A 16,903-nucleotide genomic window follows, 5' to 3' on the forward strand; every position below is an offset into this window, starting at 1 on the left:
ACAATTTGAGGTCGGGGTGGCTGCAACTCCATTAGGAGCAGTAAAATAATTGTTTTGACACCAAACACTTGGGGATTATTTGGCCAAATAATTGGTTGTGACATGCCTCTCCCAACCCCACCTATCCCCCAATCTGATAAACGCTGATTAGCCATGGAAGCCAGCCTTACAGAGCTAACCTGCAACCTTACAGTATACGAGTCTTCTTTAAGAGACGGCCAACATAAGATGGAAGCGCCAACAAATAACTTTTCAGATTTGTCTATTACATAAGTTTGAACAGTAGACATCTTACATGCTCCTCTGTTGTGTATCTGTCTCTCTGTTCTTCTCATATCTCTCTCTCTCTTTCTCTCTGTCTCCTTGAAGTTACTTTTCATGCCCTCTGTTTCATGTTGATTCATATTATTGGATCACATCTCCTCCTGCCTCTGGCTAATGCACTGTTGTAGATCTGTAGGGTGGGTAAGTGAAATAATTGTGTGTGGACAGTGAAGTCAAGGTTACCCGATTTTTTGGCGCTCCACCTGAATCCAAATGGCAACATTTTCCCCATTTATCTGTCTGAGATGTTCCACCTTTCAGACATGTTTATGCAGCTCTTGACTGAACCTTTAGCCATTAACTTCCATCCCTTGTCCTCTCGTAGAAGCTTTTTTTATTGAGTAAGCAGAAACAGCTCAATACTCTGCTTCTTAAAAGGTAAAATGACCTGAAATCTGATACTTTTATGTCTCATTAAATGCTTGCCGAGAAACATTTCTCCCCAGGTAAGATACTTTGTCGTAAGTGGATTGGCAACATCCTCAACTTCCTTTTTACTTTTTGCTGTTTCTGATCCTGCATTTTGTTCCATTTCTGCCTCATTTTATTTTTACTGTGCATGTGTCATTGCAATTGCCTGAAGTCTTGTGTTCTATATATTATTTCATGGTCCTTACATAAAGTGTTACAGCACTGCCATCTGGCCCTCAAATGTTGTGAGCATTCTCATAAAATACATTTGGCTTTTGCTCTAATGATGCAACATCTGTTTGTTTTGTGCAAAGCTGCAGAGTTACCAAGGAGGAGGTTTCTCATACTCCACTAAAAATGATCTATTTGAATATCTGAAACTCTCTTTCCCTTAGATGTGTTCCAACCAAATTTTAAGAAAAATCTGTAAATTGGTGCAATCGCATACAAAGTTGTATGCTTCATGCAGCATTAGATAAAAACTTGAGAAAGTCCTGACGTGCTAGCATTAAGATTTTTTTTTAATACCCCCATTCAAGCTGAAACTGAAATGAAAATGAATGCTAGTAGTTATTGTGCAGCTGAAAAGATATGAAGAAGAGTAGGAAGTGTGAGTGAAGTTAATGCAATCACTGTCCCTGGTGAAGGCAATGAAATAAACAAAGCTGTGAGCCTCCATGTGATGTTGAGAATACAGATAGAAATAGCATTTTGTTTTGTTTAAATGTGAACTCCTGCAGGAAAGGATGTAACGATTACTCGCGCTACAAAACCGATACAAATGTGGACAATTTCAATCGATTGGACAAAAATGTAAGTTGCAATACTCTTTTCAACCAGCAGAGGGCACTATCTGCTTTTGGCTTCTCTTGTTCAATGTCAGTATCTGAAGAAGAGAGGCGCAAATACATAACGTTAGCAACTCAGAAAAACAGCATTGTTCTATTAGTGACCATACGACCTCAAAAATAAATGGTATTACTTATATTTACTAAGGAAAATGTATATTTATACTTGTGCTCCTTTTAGTGAGCCTGAATTCAAAGCAGTTCAAATGGATTACTATTGAGACCCAAAAAAGTCCCAAAGAAGATATCCGAACAACTTCTGTAGAGTTGTTCCCTCCTCTAAGATAAGGGTGTTTACCATTCCAAAAAAAAAAGATCTCCCCTCTGCCAAATATTGCTGACTTTGTATTTCCAGCAAAGCTTCAGAGATACAAGAGGAATCTGAAAAATGCTGTGGGGATTTTCAGGATTTAAGTAGGGTATTCCTCTTTGGATCACTGAGTTTGTGCATCTCATTTTCAAAGCAAACATCCCATATGTGCCGACTCATGCTTGAAGGCTCTGCAGCTTTGCAACAGCTCGTGCCGTTGAAGCTGATACAAATCTTCTGCTACATCCTGCCGTGTATTCACCTCTCTGCCTTTCTAACTCCTCTGTCTGCTCTCCCTCTCTCTCTCTCTCTTCCTCACAGTCGATCAAGGTATGTTTGAGAACTCCGTCGCCCAGCAGCAGAGTCCTCAGACCTCGAGGCCGGGCCAGCCCTCGGCCAGACGCTCCCCAGCATCTGCTAATCCCAATCTGGGGTCAGGCGCCGCGGACTCTCCATCCTCAGGAGGACAACAGAGGCTTAAAAATGCCATTAATCTGGGCAAGGCTGTCGGCGCGAAGGTAAATGCCAGCATCCACAAAGCATAAGGATTCATTCTTTTTATTCTGGATGTGTGAGCTGTAGAGAGGATTTCATTGCCTTTTTTTCTGTTCATTTTCATTTGAATCAAAGTACCTTTTGTTCTAATCTTTTTTCTAATCATTCCATTTCTCTTTCTTTCCCCTTTTCTCTCAACTTGTGTCTCCTGTTTCCTCATTTCTGTATTTCTTTTTTTTGTTTTTGTCCTTTCTTTTCTTTCCGTTCTGTCCGTTCTGTCCGTTCTGTCTTTCCCTGATTGTCCTCCTCTTTCCTTATTTCTATCCATTTCCTTGTCCTTTTCCTTTTCTTTACTTTGATATTTGCTTTATTTTTATTTATTTCCTTTTTTAACTCACTCTTTATTCCTGTCTGTGTTTTGTCCATTTTTCTTTCTTTCTTTCTTTCTTTCTTTCCCTATTTTTACATGTTTTTTATTTTTCTTTCTTTCGATCTCCCTTTCCTTCTTTCTGTCTTGCGTTCATTCTTTTTATTCTGTCTTTCTTTCTGTCTTCCTTCCTTTCGTTCCGTCTTTCTTTCCTTCTTTACTCTCAATCTTTTTTGTCTGTCTTTCTTTCTTTTGTTTGTTCTTGTGTTGTTTCTCTCTCTCTTTCTATCGTTCTTTGTTCATCTGTCTTTCTTTCTTTCTTCAGGTCAACGACTTGTTAAGAAGAAAGGAGCCCAGTCACCTCGGGGACATCGGGGTAACTGAGGTTAACAAGAGTGTTGGTGCTGTATGGAGCCGAATGGACGAACTCAACCACACCACCGCTAACAGGTACACACAAAACATCATAAATTAAACTTTTACTGTTTTAAATTCTCTTTCGGGCTGGTGTCTGGTGTCAGGTGTCGTGAAGCTTGCTGGTTTGATGACACAAACTGACTGGTACGGATCAGTGTAACTTCCGGCTCTCTTATTAGATGAAGCCTTTTTGTCAGTGCTGCTTTTGTACTGTATGCAGTCCAAGTCCTCACATTCAATTTAATGATAAAGCCTCTTGAAGCCTTATTGTCGGCAGAAATATGAAATTACCTGTGCTGAATGAAGCGTCTGTCACTTTTAATAAGGTGCTGGGTTAGAAAAGGTGAATGATATAAGATATAATTTACTTTTGAAAAGTGGTTTTAAATGAATAACGGCACATCAAAGAACGGCATGAGACGTCTGAAATTGAACTTTTTAAGTTCCTTCTACAATCAGAGAAGAAAAGAAATCTCCTTTTTTTTAAGGGGTGTATTCTGTGTATACACACACACACACACAAACACACACACACATAAGTGGCTCTGAGTGTGTATTCAAGGATTTGTTCCAGAAGCATTGATCTGTTGTCTCTTCAACTGAAGATCAGTCAAGCAAAAGTCATTTTTTTCTGCCGCTCTGCTCCCGTTCATCTCCATTCAGTGAGCTGTGAATAGATTCAGTCGACAGTACCTGTGATGATCTGTAAAAGTTTTTACGGAGCACCGACTGGTCCTGCCGAGTGGAGCTGACAGCTTTTGTATTAATAAAGTGACTCATCATTGTTGAATCTTGAAAGTATGAGAGGGGACTCAAGCTCAGATCTTTTTAGCTGAACTCTGTATTTGTATTATTAATTACCTGTCTGGAAATGAAAAGAGCATGACCTTTATAAATATGTGTCATTCTCTGTCCAGCATTTGGATCGTTGATGTCATTATCTGTAGACCAGGATGGGAAAGATTTACTAATATGTATCAAAACTGATTTAAAGCATAAAGTTTCAGCCTTCACATCACTGACATTTATCTGTGGGGCTGGATGTGAATGTGTGTTATGTCGGGGGAGGGGGGACGGCGGGGGGGCAGGGACATTATTCATGAGGCTGACAGCAGGGGAAAGAAAGTGTTCTTGTGTCGTGAGGTTTTAGTCCTGATGCAGCGCTGCCTCTTGCCATGGTACGTCTGATTTAGATTTTACTAAGACGTATTTTACATAAAGTGAGCAAATCATTGATTTACTTTAATTAAGTAAAAAATATCCAATCACAGTGTGGCTTAATCAAAACAGCTAGGAATCGCAGTCATGCAGTGTATGGAAACATCTCATATCTCAGAGGTGGTAAACAGCCCCACCCTCAGGCAGAGAGGGAAACAGCAGCCTCAAAAACAAAACACCCATTCTGATAACAAGCGAACACAGAATACTAATAAAGATGACTCTGAGTCATTACAATCCATCAACAACACGCCGGTATCTGTGCTCTTTGCATTCTGCTACGGCACAGCCGTGCTCGGTGAACTTCATCATCTTTGTGTGCGTTCCTGTCGGCTCTGGGGAACGATCACACAGCAGCAAAGATAAGTTCTGTCTTATCACCATGGGATGTATACACCGTATTCATTGTCTGCCTGTGTAGGGGAACAGCTTGAGAAATTGGAATGTTTTTTTTAAACACGGTCGAGTGAAAGTAGATTTAAATTCTGGCTGGTCCTCTCAGCCCCGTTTCACACACACACACACACACACACACACACACACACACACACAAATAAACGCATGCAGGCTCCACCACTTAAAGCAACACACTTTAATTTGATGCCGTTTCACCTCTCTATAATTGTGTATGGCTACCACTGAGTTTCAGACAATCAGAAATGTTACGCTATGTCCCAAGAATTTCTAATTTATCACTTAGTTACACTTTTTGGCTTTGTTGGCAACCATCAATTCAACTCTCACATCTGTTGGGCGAGGCCTCCTGTTGTACTGACTGCAGCGTTTATGCTAAGTGAGGCTAACTTACATCTGGCTCCAGCGTCGTGTTAAGGAGACAATCATGATAAGACCGTCTCATTTCTTAATTTCCTGCAAGGATGAAGTACTTTATTGTAGAGCTGTATTCTGAAGGGACATTTTACTGATACACAATTAGCAGTGGCAAACATTTTCACTCAGATTTTATTCTGCCAGACCCCCCCCCCCCCCGGAGTATTTTTCCCGTAGAAAGTCCGAGTGAGCTGAAAGTGAGAACGCTGCAGGATATTATCAGGAGAATTCACCTTGAGCGAGTGGGAGTGGGTGGTCATGTTTATTCCCTGCAATCGGTGCACGCCCAAACACTGTATTCACGCTACGGCTACGATCTTTAAACCTGGCTAATTAAACCTGCCATTATGCTTTCTGTTTGCGATTCTATCAAACCAAACATGGCATGTATATAAAGGCAAATATTGTCTTTATAGCTTTGCCGTTTGCTTATTTGCCAAGTTGGACGGAACAAACTGAAGAAGGTCCAATAGTAACTGGCTGAAAGGGGAATATCGCCACCTACTGTAGTGGAGTCTGACACGTTTACATCATGTATGAATGAATGAATGAATGAATGAGACCTTTATTGCCCCTAGGGGAATTCGCCTTGCACCAAGAGCGCGAAACACTATCCAAAAAAAACATACAGCACAGCACATAAAAAACTTTGAAGCATCACATCACGTATATTTCATGCGTACTGAGACAAGGACGTTATTCCAATCAAATGGCCTAATCAAGCTGTAACTGTAGCTCGACTTCAATGTGCATGTTAACGTACTGACTTTATTTGTCTTCCAATCCCAGAAATACAATCTCACAACATTTGAAGGCAGTGTGTGCTCATGTAGGAAACCTCTAAATGTTGTTGGACTTTCTTTTCACTAATGATTGCTTTGTTTTCATTGTGACTTATTCATGTCTTATCTTAGCCTTTCTGTTTTTTGACTCTCTCTTCCAGTCACATCTCCTCCTTCGACTCCTTCCCTCGGCTGGACCCTCCGCCCCCGTCAGGGAAGAAGCGTCTGCCTCGGGCTCTGAAGACCACCCAGGACATGATGATCTCCTCTGATCCCGTGGTCTCCTCTCCAGACGCCGCTGACACTTCCTCCTTCCTCTCCTCTCCAGAGAAGACGCCGCTCATCGCCGAAGAGGAGCAGCAGCAGCAGCAGCAGCAGCAGCAGCGGGGCGAGACGGAAGGAGAGGGGTCGGAGGAGATCGTGAAAGCGGAGGAGAAGGTCGCCGCTGAAAGTCCAGCTGATGGAGTGGTAGATGGAGGAGAGGAGGATGTGGAAAGCACAAAAGAAGGCGCGGCGGAGCATCAGACGCAGCTCCAGCTCTCTGTTCCAGACCTCATCAATAAAGATCCGCCCCAGCTGGAGACCCGAGCCAAACCCTGCGACGTCTGGCAGAAGGCTCCGGGGCCAGACTCCCGCCTGGCCTCCACCCCCCGCTCGGGGAAAACTCCCTGCCGCATCAGCCTGGGAGAAGAGGTCCTACTGGGGAATGGCGCCCCCTGCAGTAAAGTAACAGGAGCGAGCACTGAAGACTCAGAGCATCACCCTGACCTGCTGTCCTTTGAGTGACATGCAGAGCCGGGGTCAGATTTAAGTTTAGTGGTTAAACATTTTAATTTCAACTCATAAGACTGCTGATCAAATATTTACCACCACTTTTTTTCTAAATCGCATCCTGCTCCGGGGTTTTTTCTAGGAAAAGGGAACAAGGGCTTCCAGGAACGAGGGCAGGGACCTGATCTGTGTCTCTTTTTTAAAAAATATTTTATATGTGTGGGTAGTAACAGTTATGGCTGCTTTAAGTACAGACACTGCTAGCTCCCTTCCAAAAAGACGAACAGCCGCAAGTAGCAAAAGAAGAAAAAAGGTCTGAGGTTGAATATGGTGCAAAGAAAAAAGGACTATCATTGTATGCTAACAATGTTTTAACTTTTTAAACAGCTTTATAACCAGTCCATTTTGCCGTGGGAATGCAATATAATCAGATCACGTGATCATGAATGTCATAAAATGTCCCTTTAAATAGTCTCAAAATGTGAAACCCTGTTAGTTTGTATAAAACAGGCCAGAGCTGAACATTAAAAGGTTTAAAATACTATAATAGTTTAAATACTTCTCAGAGCTCCTCAAAACATGTCTGTGAAGTTTCTTGTTCTAAATCCACTCTGGTCCTGTATTTGATCAGGCCTATAACTCCCCCGTCTGACCACGCCCCCTCTCTGGAAGGGCTCGGGTGTCTCGGGCTTTCTCGCTCCATGCTCTATTGTTTTCGGTGAGAAGGCAGACTCAGAGGTTCAGAACAAACACCTAGCTGTGGGAGTGTCACCCACCTGGGGGAGGGGTTACTGCCCTTTGTGATGTCACAAAGGGGAAAATCTCCAAACGGCCTGTTTGAGCACACATCTTCTTAGACAGGCTAGAGACACATATTAGTGTTAGAAATAAATGGTAAAGAGTATGTTACATAATATGTGATCTTTACAACTCAGCTACGTAAAATATTTTATAATTGTGATTGTTCTACAATTGCTTGCCAGTGTATATATTATGTTCTGATAATTACTATATACTGGCATCATATTATTAATCTTGTTTTGACATTTTAAGAACCATTTAAAGGGACAGTTGTTATTGAAGTCATACTGTAAGTCCATTTTACACATAAGCTGCTACAATGCAATCATTAACCAGCTAATACGTCTCATAGCAGCAATAACGTTCTGTATAATACAAGTTAGAGCTAAGAAAGGTTTTGAGAAGTAAGTGAAGGAGGAGTCAGAGGATATAAAAGATGGAGACAGAAGCTGAAAGAATGTGGAGGTGTCAAGGATACAGGGGGGTTTTGTCAGAGTTCACTTTTCATTCAGTTGGTACAAATTGTTGAGCAGTGGTTTCTGCCTGAGTCTCATCAGTAACCGGAGACCTTTTGACCCTCAGTCTTATCCATTTAAAAAAACATCCAACCTTTCTTCTTTTGGTCCAGTGCTTTTTGTAGCAACGCTAACATAACTTGTCCCCTCCTACACTCGCTTGTGGCACCGACTGTGACCCTGAGAGTGACCTTTTGAAGCTCCCAGTTTCTAAGACTATTTTTGCAGAAATCTAAACAACTGTTTGGCCATTTAAATTGATGTTCTTCTTCTTTTTCTGTTACTGGAAGCACATTCTGAACTTCCTCCACATAAAGACCCTTTTGAAGTTTTGCACAGTGTGTGATAGAAAGAATCAGATAAACTTCTTTTGGTGTCTGGAGGACATAAAATCCACTAAATAAGAAGTTAATCAGCTCCTCTTTACATATATGCATGTTTTTCTGAATTTTTTTTTGCATCAACAATATTGCAGTTGTTTTGCAGTTAGTTTTAGCCCAAAGCCAATGACCTTTTTTTGCACCCTAGATGCAAAGACCATCAAGTCTCTGCTTGAGTGAAATTAACAAATAGTTTGGCATCTTTTACTGTATTGACCCCGGGTGAGATGCAGAGAGAAGTTACAACGATTTCCACAGTGTACATACTACATTCCTCATACTGGGAAATAAGAAAACTATTTTAAAATCGTTAAATTAAAAGAATATATAATTTCTATGCAACATGAATGATAGACAACCAGCTAGCATCATCTTTTTTTGCATGTCATATATGCAGAAATGTTCATGTTGGGCTGTTTCTTCATTTTAAATATATTTCAGCCCAACACTCAATGTGAACTGTGGTGCATCCCTTCTCATTATTTTAAAAATGTTGACGTTTTTACTCTCCAAACATTTCCAGACTTATTCACAGACGACCAAATGATTTGTTTGTACTCTTCACTTAAAAAACAACAACAATTTTTCACCTTCAATACGTCGACGCTATCAGAAACAAAACTCTACTTTTTGTGCCACTGAAGCCTGAAAGTCTCTTTTAGACTGAAAACTGTCTGGCAATATTCCTCCTCCTGAACTGAAAGTGGACTTTGTCAAAAACCCAGATCAGACCTGTAGATGGATGGAGGGACGAGCAGATGGGCGGTATGCGGCGGGTGGGCTGCTGAAAGTTGTTTTTAGAGAAAAGACATGCAGAGATAATGAGCCGTCAACAGAGAGAGATGAAAGACGAATCAAGTGAATAATTAAGCGACGCACCAAAGACACAAGTTAGCGTCTCAGACCGACATGTTGCTTTTATCGTGTTGTGAAATGGCTCTGATAGTTTCTCCATTTGAAGCTGGGAGCTGTCTGAGAAAAAAAAGAAGCAATAATTCTTTCAGAAGATTTTTTTAATCGACTAAAGAAAACTTTAAAACCAAAGTCACAGAAGTTTAAGTAGCTGTTCACACATTTGTCTTTTTAAATCATCATGAATCATGAAAAGAAATAACATCATAAGAAGTGACAGAGTCAGGTGTGTTCAGCTGGTTGAAGGTGCGCTGACATTAAGAGAGAGAAAATATCCTGCTGTTGGATTAATCACTCTGCTTACACCTCCTGTGTCTAGCTGCTGGAGGGGTATAATCAAACAAACAGTGACGTTTGTTTTAGCACAATCAAAGTGAATGTCTGACATTTGTTCTGTGTGACTGTAGGAAGATGGATAAATAATTCTACACAGACACTATAAAATGGCCCAATCTCCTGTGAGTTCCCACAGTGCGCCTCTGTGAGTGACCGCTGTGTCCTTGCAGAGATTTCCTGAACCTAAAAAAAAAAAGAAAAAAAAAAAGTGCAACAAATTCCCGCCTGACACTCAGACAGACACAGATTCAGATGTAGCTGCGGTCAGGTCGTGCCCTGCAGAATGAGAGGAATGTGGAGCTGGACTCTGGTAGAGAAAGGACGCTTTGTCTCTCTGACTCTGTCTTACATACAAGCCGTGTCCTAAAATATCCACAATTTATTTTAAGACTATTACAGAACAGCTGATGTTCAAATTACAAACACAATCCACTGAAACATCTGGACAGTTCAAATATTCAGAATAAAACAGTTTGTAGTCAGGAGTTTGTGGAAACAAATGCTGCTCTTAAGCTCTTCAGATGTCGTGTTTTTAGTGCTTTTAGAGGCACACACATTTATCTCCCATGTGATAGGTGGGCAGATGTTTCAGCAAGTGGATATCTGAAAGCGATTCCCATTGCTAGAAACATTAACACGAACACGGGAGTATGTTTGGACATCTGGGTTGACGTAAGTCTAGAGGGAAAAGAGCAGAAGGGACAATTGGCAAAAGAGAAAAAATGTTGTGAAGGTGTGCGGAAACAGACGACAACATCCCAGCAGTTTGAACACGAGTATTTGACTAAACGTTGACATAAAAGCTTTGAAAAGTTGTTAATGCTTTGACGGTTTTGTGTTAAGTTCTTTAAAGGACCAATATGTATCTCTGACACCTAGTGTTTAAAAATGGGAACTGCAGTCCAAACTCAAAACATTGGAGAGAGCTTCAGTGTTTAGCCAGCTCTGCACAATTTTCCAAAACCATCTCCAATATTTATTCTAGTTTTACCAAGTTTCTGCTTATGGAGCTTATTAGAGCGTCTGCATTTAAAATGATTAAGAATAAGTTCTATCTGAACCAGTTCCATTCATCGCTACAGCACCTGTTGGTTTGTCATTTGCCTGTCAAACCAAGGTCAAGGGGCAAAACGGCCGTGTGGGGGTTCCTCAAAACCGCCTCCCTTCTCTGGTTAAAAACAAAAACTAACCATCAGGACCTGAATCTAAACTTAGAAGGAGGACATACTGGCTTCTGCATTGACAGAGAAGCCGGCACTTCAACATAGCATGTTTCCTTAACGTCTGATGATGTAGTAAGGTCATTGTGTGATTTAATTCAGTAGATATCTTACATATCAGACCTTTAACTCTAACATTTTAAAGTCCCTGTAAGCAGTAAAAACATAAGTGAGTAGATGTGCAGCCAAAATTAAAGTTTGATGGTGGGGGATAAAAAAACGTCCTGTAACAGTCAGCTTTCAGCTAACCTGCTCCGTCAGGTCTCTGCGGCTGCTGTGTGATCGAGTCTGACTGACGGGGCTGACAACATAAGCAAAAAAAACTTCAAACTCACACCTGTCATCACATTTTGTTTCAAATGTTGCACAGTGAGAAGGCACGGAGAGAAAAAACAAAAACACACACATCATTCAATGAGGGGGGAAAAAGAAAATGTTGTGGTCATGTATATAAAAAGGACGCGTCTCCATGGCCTCGAAACGTAAAGGAAGCGTTGAAGTCTTTGAGTCCTCTGCGTCACTGATGTAGGATCTTTCCCTCAGCACACGGAGAAATGCTACACGCCTGAATGAACCCTGTTTTTACAGAGGGAATCTTTCACATCACATCACACTGACAGCGGCTGCTTGTAATGAGTCTGAAGCTAACAGCAATCTTAAACGCTGCTTTTTTTTGATTTTAGAGAATTGTAGCTCACGCTGAAAGAAGCTAATACCATTTTAAGTCAATCAGAGCAAATCTATCCCACTAAAATACATCTTCTGAAACCACTACAGTTGATTTATTTGGTATTTTCTGATGAAGGAGCAGTGGTGTACATTTTATATAAAGATATTTTATCACTCTTTTTACAATACCTGTGAATATACACATCTGTTTCTCTAACAAATGAAGGAAAGTGATTGTATTTTGATATATTCAGATATTAGTTAGTTAGAGTTTGATTAAAGATAAAATGATCTGGCTTTGATTTATGCAGGTAAATATATATATATATATTTTGTCGAATCTGTTGTTCTTGTAAAGCTGGTCGACTTAATTTTCAATTACAATGAATGAAGGAATTTAAATGCTGCATGAAACAGAGCTTATATGGACTATCTAAAGCAAACCCTGGGATGTATTTTTTACGGATTATATTTGAAAACTTGCAAATGAAATGATTTTTTTTTTAATATGATGTAATGCAAATATGCTACAAAAATCAAAATGGATGATTTTTGGATTTGTTAGATTTTCTCATCTATCTTCTTTTTTTTTAATGGCAATGTAATGACTCCTGTACTGATTGTAATCTTTTAAAAAAAAAAAAGAAGAAAAAAAATGGATATAGACTCTTATCATGACGTCTGTGTTGTTTGTCTTTGAGAAGAATAATGTGACTTTTTTCCCTTATGTTTATTTTGGGCATATCCTGCCTCCCGCTCAGCTCTGACACAACACTTCCTGTTTTGACGGAGCCGACGTCCTCGTCAGTTTTAGCACTTTTTTTTTTCTCCTGGTCTGTATCTGTGTCAGTCCTTTGATACAAACAGGCTCTCGTGTATCTTCTCTCTGATTGATGGCTGATCTGTTTATGGAGACGGCAGTGGAAGGAATTCAGGAGTGGGAAGCTGCTCTGATGTTTAATTCATCCGTGTTTGTCCTAAATCTTGGAAACCCTTCCCTCGTCGGCTCTGTGTGTGTGTCAGCGGCCTCGTGTTTGTTGTCGCGTCGAGACGAGTTAAAGCCCGTCAGGAACACGACTGAGGATGGATACGACTGCAGAATGAGCCGGTTTATTTACCTAACATCAACATTAGGGGTGTAAACAGCTCATCAGCTCAGAAACACAGGTCATGTCGCTGTTAAATAATTCAAACATAATGCATTTATTCATCCTCTACAAAGGAATCTAGGCCTCTATGCATAATGAATCGTCAAGTGTTGGGGACACTTTGCAATCTCCATGAAGTCTGCACAGCCAAAACATCATATTAGCAGGTACTTACATGAGTTTCTTGACTAATTCTTGGAAATACTTCTGCAACTCTTTGCTGTAAAAGCTAATAACGGTTAAACAAGTTGGACATGATGCTTACAGGAATACTCCAGTGACTCTAGCACCGGACTTCTGAAAGTATGGAGGTTTGGAAGAGGCAGAATTTTCAAAAAATAGTTGTTGAAATCAAACTATCCCATATCCAATCTCTATACTGCTTTTCCCGTCCTGGGGTCACGGGGGTGCTGGAGCCGATGCCAGCTGTCATTGGGCAAGAGGCGAGGTACACCCTGGACTGTTCACCAGTCAATCGCAGGGCTGACATATAGAGATTGACAACCAACACACTGTCACATTTTCGGGCAATTTAGAGACACCAATGAAGCTAACGAGCATGTCTTGGGACTGTGGGAGGAAGCCGGATCAACCGGACAGAACAAAATTAAACTAGAGTATTATAGCCCAAACGAAGGGTCAAGCTCCAAAATCAAGGACCTTGTGTTTACCATAATGCCGTCTTGGAAGCTACCAACCATCATCTGATGATAAATTAGTCTCTGGAAGCGACAGATTACTTTTTGGGGCATCCACTGTTGCCAGCCGTAAGAAATTAAGGACTTCCTGCCAAGACTTGTGTTTCCGTGTGTTGCCAATTCAACAGTCCTCAAGACTATTAAAGAAGTAAGAATGGAGTAGGAGTTGAGAAACAACATATAAGAAGACATTGTTAGCTGCACTTTTATGCAGCTGTCTTTTATCAGATAGGTTCTCCTTATGTTTATATCACAGTTCGATTTGTATTAGTAGGGAGCAGAACAGCAATCAGACAGAGTACCTTTAGAGAGAACACAATGCTGCTTGCTGAGCTGTTTCCAGAGTGAAATGAAAAAAATGATTAGCTGTAGGCTACTCTGATTGTAAAGGTCCCATACTTAGTGTACCGTCGTTGAATTTGGTTGTAACATTCATATCATGTAGCCTATACTATAAATTCAAATTAAAAGACACGGCCATCATTGCAACCTTGCCCCCCCCTTCCCAGACAAATCAAATAATTTTCAAAGTCTGCTCATCGAGGTGGAACACAGCGATTGAGCAGATTAGGAGGTGAATGTCAAATAGGTAAAAAGATTGGGAACAGCAGACGGCCTACGGTGATAACAATCAGAACTTTTCTCTGTCTAATTACCATCTGTGTATGTAATGTGATGCTGTTTGTGTCTGAGATACAGATGAAGGGAAGGAGCAGATAAAAAAAATACAAACAAGATGGAACTTCCTGTGATCGTCTCTCAGTGAAGATAGGCTAAACCGTTTGATGTAGCACTGTTAGCTTAAAGTTCTTCCCCCTTTTTTAATATGTTTCCAACAGCTTAAAACACCTACTGTTGGCCTACTAAATGAGGTTGTGTCATAAGATTTACCAGCATGTAAGTTAAGGCTTAAAAAAACAACTTGCATCCAGTCAGGTGCAACATTTTATGAATATGCTGGAAAAGAGCTAGCAATTAGCATTAGAAAGAATTAGCATTATAATTATATTTGAATTATAGCCTATTGTATTTTCTGTGGATGTAATGTTAATACAATCATAACTGAAATGCATTTAGATAAATTATTTACCACACTACCTTTTTTGCTTTTCTTAGAACATAAGCAATGTAGTGGTAGTTCTGTCAGTTAGCTAGTATTGTTAGCCGACGGTAACAGCTACACCAGCAGTTAGCCTATTAATTTGCCCATTTAGTACACAAACAGTGCATCTTAGAATATAAACTTTTACAACAATTGAATCTATTGATATTAATGTGTAAATATGAAAAAGGTTTTGAATGAGGCATCTTCACAACGAATATAACTTAACCTAAAGCTAACCGACCCAGATGTTGACCATAAAAAACGATATCTGTATCTAGGCCTACACTTCTATAGGATTCATCAGGTACTGTATAACAGAATCAAAAACAGATGATCCCCAGGAGAAAATCATTTGAGTTGCTCTTGCACACATATAGCAGTAGAGGAATTGTGATATTTAACAGAAAAATGAAGAAAATAAGGAATGTAATTAAGACATAAAGCAATAAGTAAGTAAGATGGTTGAAGAAATGCTGTAATTAATCTGTCCAATGACATTTTAGGAGCTCAATGTCAAGGACTATGTTTGCAATATCAAAACCTTTCACTCGTCTGGAAACAAAAATGGGGCCCTTCAGACTGATTTAGTGCAAGTTTAATAAATTATTGGTGAATTATAGGTCTAGTTACTATCATACAAAGCAGCCTACTTTTACTGTTTAGCATGAATGTCACAATTATGTTTTTAAAGTAAAAGCCATTTATACAGTAGGCTCCAAAGAAAAGGTCAATGTTGCAGAGCTTGTATATAAAATCACTAACGTATTCACCATGAACAGCAGAAACTTTTCCTTTGTTTCCCGCAGCAGCGCTGTGGACCTTTAGGAGTCAGCCCCAGCATTAGTCACTGCCAGCTGGCACGGATGGAGTTCTTATCAGGTTTATTGATCAGCATGGAGAAAGATTACAGTCCTCTGATTGTCTGTGGGTGTGAGAGAGAGACAACCTGATAGGACTTAGATGACCTAATCTAGCACCACAAAGCCTCAAAACTTCTTCACCCACACAAAAAACACCCAAATCTATTCATTAAAGTTCCTGCAGTTGGCTGATAACAACAACCACAGACCCCAGGAAGAACTGTTGTTACTGCAGTCACAAATAATGGGGATACTGTAACAGCCAATTCAAGAGTTTTCAAGAGTTTGTTTTTTATAGAAGATACAGTGTTTTTGAGTTACATTCAAACACCCAAGAGGAGCTTCATCTTTCCAAAAGGTTTTGATTTTTGAATTCTGGTTACTTTTTATCCATCCCACATTGGAAGCAGAGAATGGATCCTTGCCACCCTTAATTTCTTGTAAATCCTCTCAGTTTATATCAAACAAAAACAAAGAAACTCTGATCGTTTTGCAGTGTATTTTTTTATTACCTTGATGTTAGCGGCCTAGTGGTTAGGTCGTGCCCCATGTATGGAGGCTTTAGTCCTCCAAGTGGGCAGCCCAGGTTCAAGTCCTGCCCGTGGCTCCTTGCACGTGTCATGTCATTTTTACTCTCCCTGCATGGTATCCTGCTTTAGCCTCGGCTCTCACTCAATAAAGATTAAAATATTCTGATTGGTTGGCAGGAGTTCATTAAAATTGCACAGCGTAACAAGGGCAATTAACAGTGTTCGCTTAATCAAAAAGCAGCCTTTATTGAAAAAGACAAAATCATGAACAGGTTATAACATGTATGCAGCCGCCTTTGTTTTCCTTTGTGTTCATGATTTAAGTATAAATTGTTCAAGAATGAAGGGATTCATATGTACTTTAATGTAAGGGGTACAGACACTGATTTAAAAGCAGCTCCATTCATAATTAAAAACTGTGATTTGATTTATTTTTTTTAATCCATCAACAAAATAGGCCTAGATACACATGTAGGATTACAAACAGCTGAGATGGGAATAGTTAAAGCAAGGACATGCAGCCTGTTCTACTGTTAGAGAACAAATAATGCTGGTTATATTTAACCACAGCTTCTTTAGCAAACAGGTATAGAAAAATAGTCTTTCAGCAGAATGATATAATTATAAAATAGCTCCATCTGCTGGAAGGCTACAAGAACTACTTAATACAAATCCACAATCAGTTTTAATGGAAACTTATTGTTGAAAAAACTTTCCATTAGGTATTAAAAAATGTTTTTTTTACTACAAATTAAAGATATGTTGTGGTAGGCTACTAATGTAGGCAAATACTCCAAATACTGTTCCTAGACTAATGTAGTGTGTACATTTAATTGTTGTGAATTATCAATTATAATTTAAATGTAGCAGCCTAGTGTGTGCATGTAATCTATTTAGCCAGGCATCCGTTTGACAGTTTGACCTGGGGAGGAGGAGCCAGCCAGCGTATGTTGAG

General features: G+C 40.0%; 1 protein-coding gene across 2 annotated transcripts in view; it reads left to right on the top strand.

Annotated features, from left to right (window-relative positions):
- LOC132969472 (carboxyl-terminal PDZ ligand of neuronal nitric oxide synthase protein-like) overlaps window positions 1-12,279 on the top strand; it is a 188,912-nt gene extending 176,633 nt beyond the window's left edge. For both annotated transcript variants that reach the window (XM_061034336.1, XM_061034337.1), the window contains exons 11-13: window positions 2,215-2,411; window positions 3,081-3,205; window positions 6,165-12,279. In XM_061034336.1, coding sequence (XP_060890319.1) covers window positions 2,215-2,411; window positions 3,081-3,205; window positions 6,165-6,789 — 947 coding nt within the window. In that variant the 3' untranslated portion in view covers window positions 6,790-12,279. The remainder of the gene's footprint in view (window positions 1-2,214; window positions 2,412-3,080; window positions 3,206-6,164) is intronic.
- Window positions 12,280-16,903: the final 4,624 nt, after the last annotated feature.

The sequence above is a fragment of the Labrus mixtus genome, chromosome 3 (assembly GCF_963584025.1).
Source record: "Labrus mixtus chromosome 3, fLabMix1.1, whole genome shotgun sequence".
Classification (NCBI taxonomy): Eukaryota; Metazoa; Chordata; class Actinopteri; order Labriformes; family Labridae; genus Labrus; species Labrus mixtus.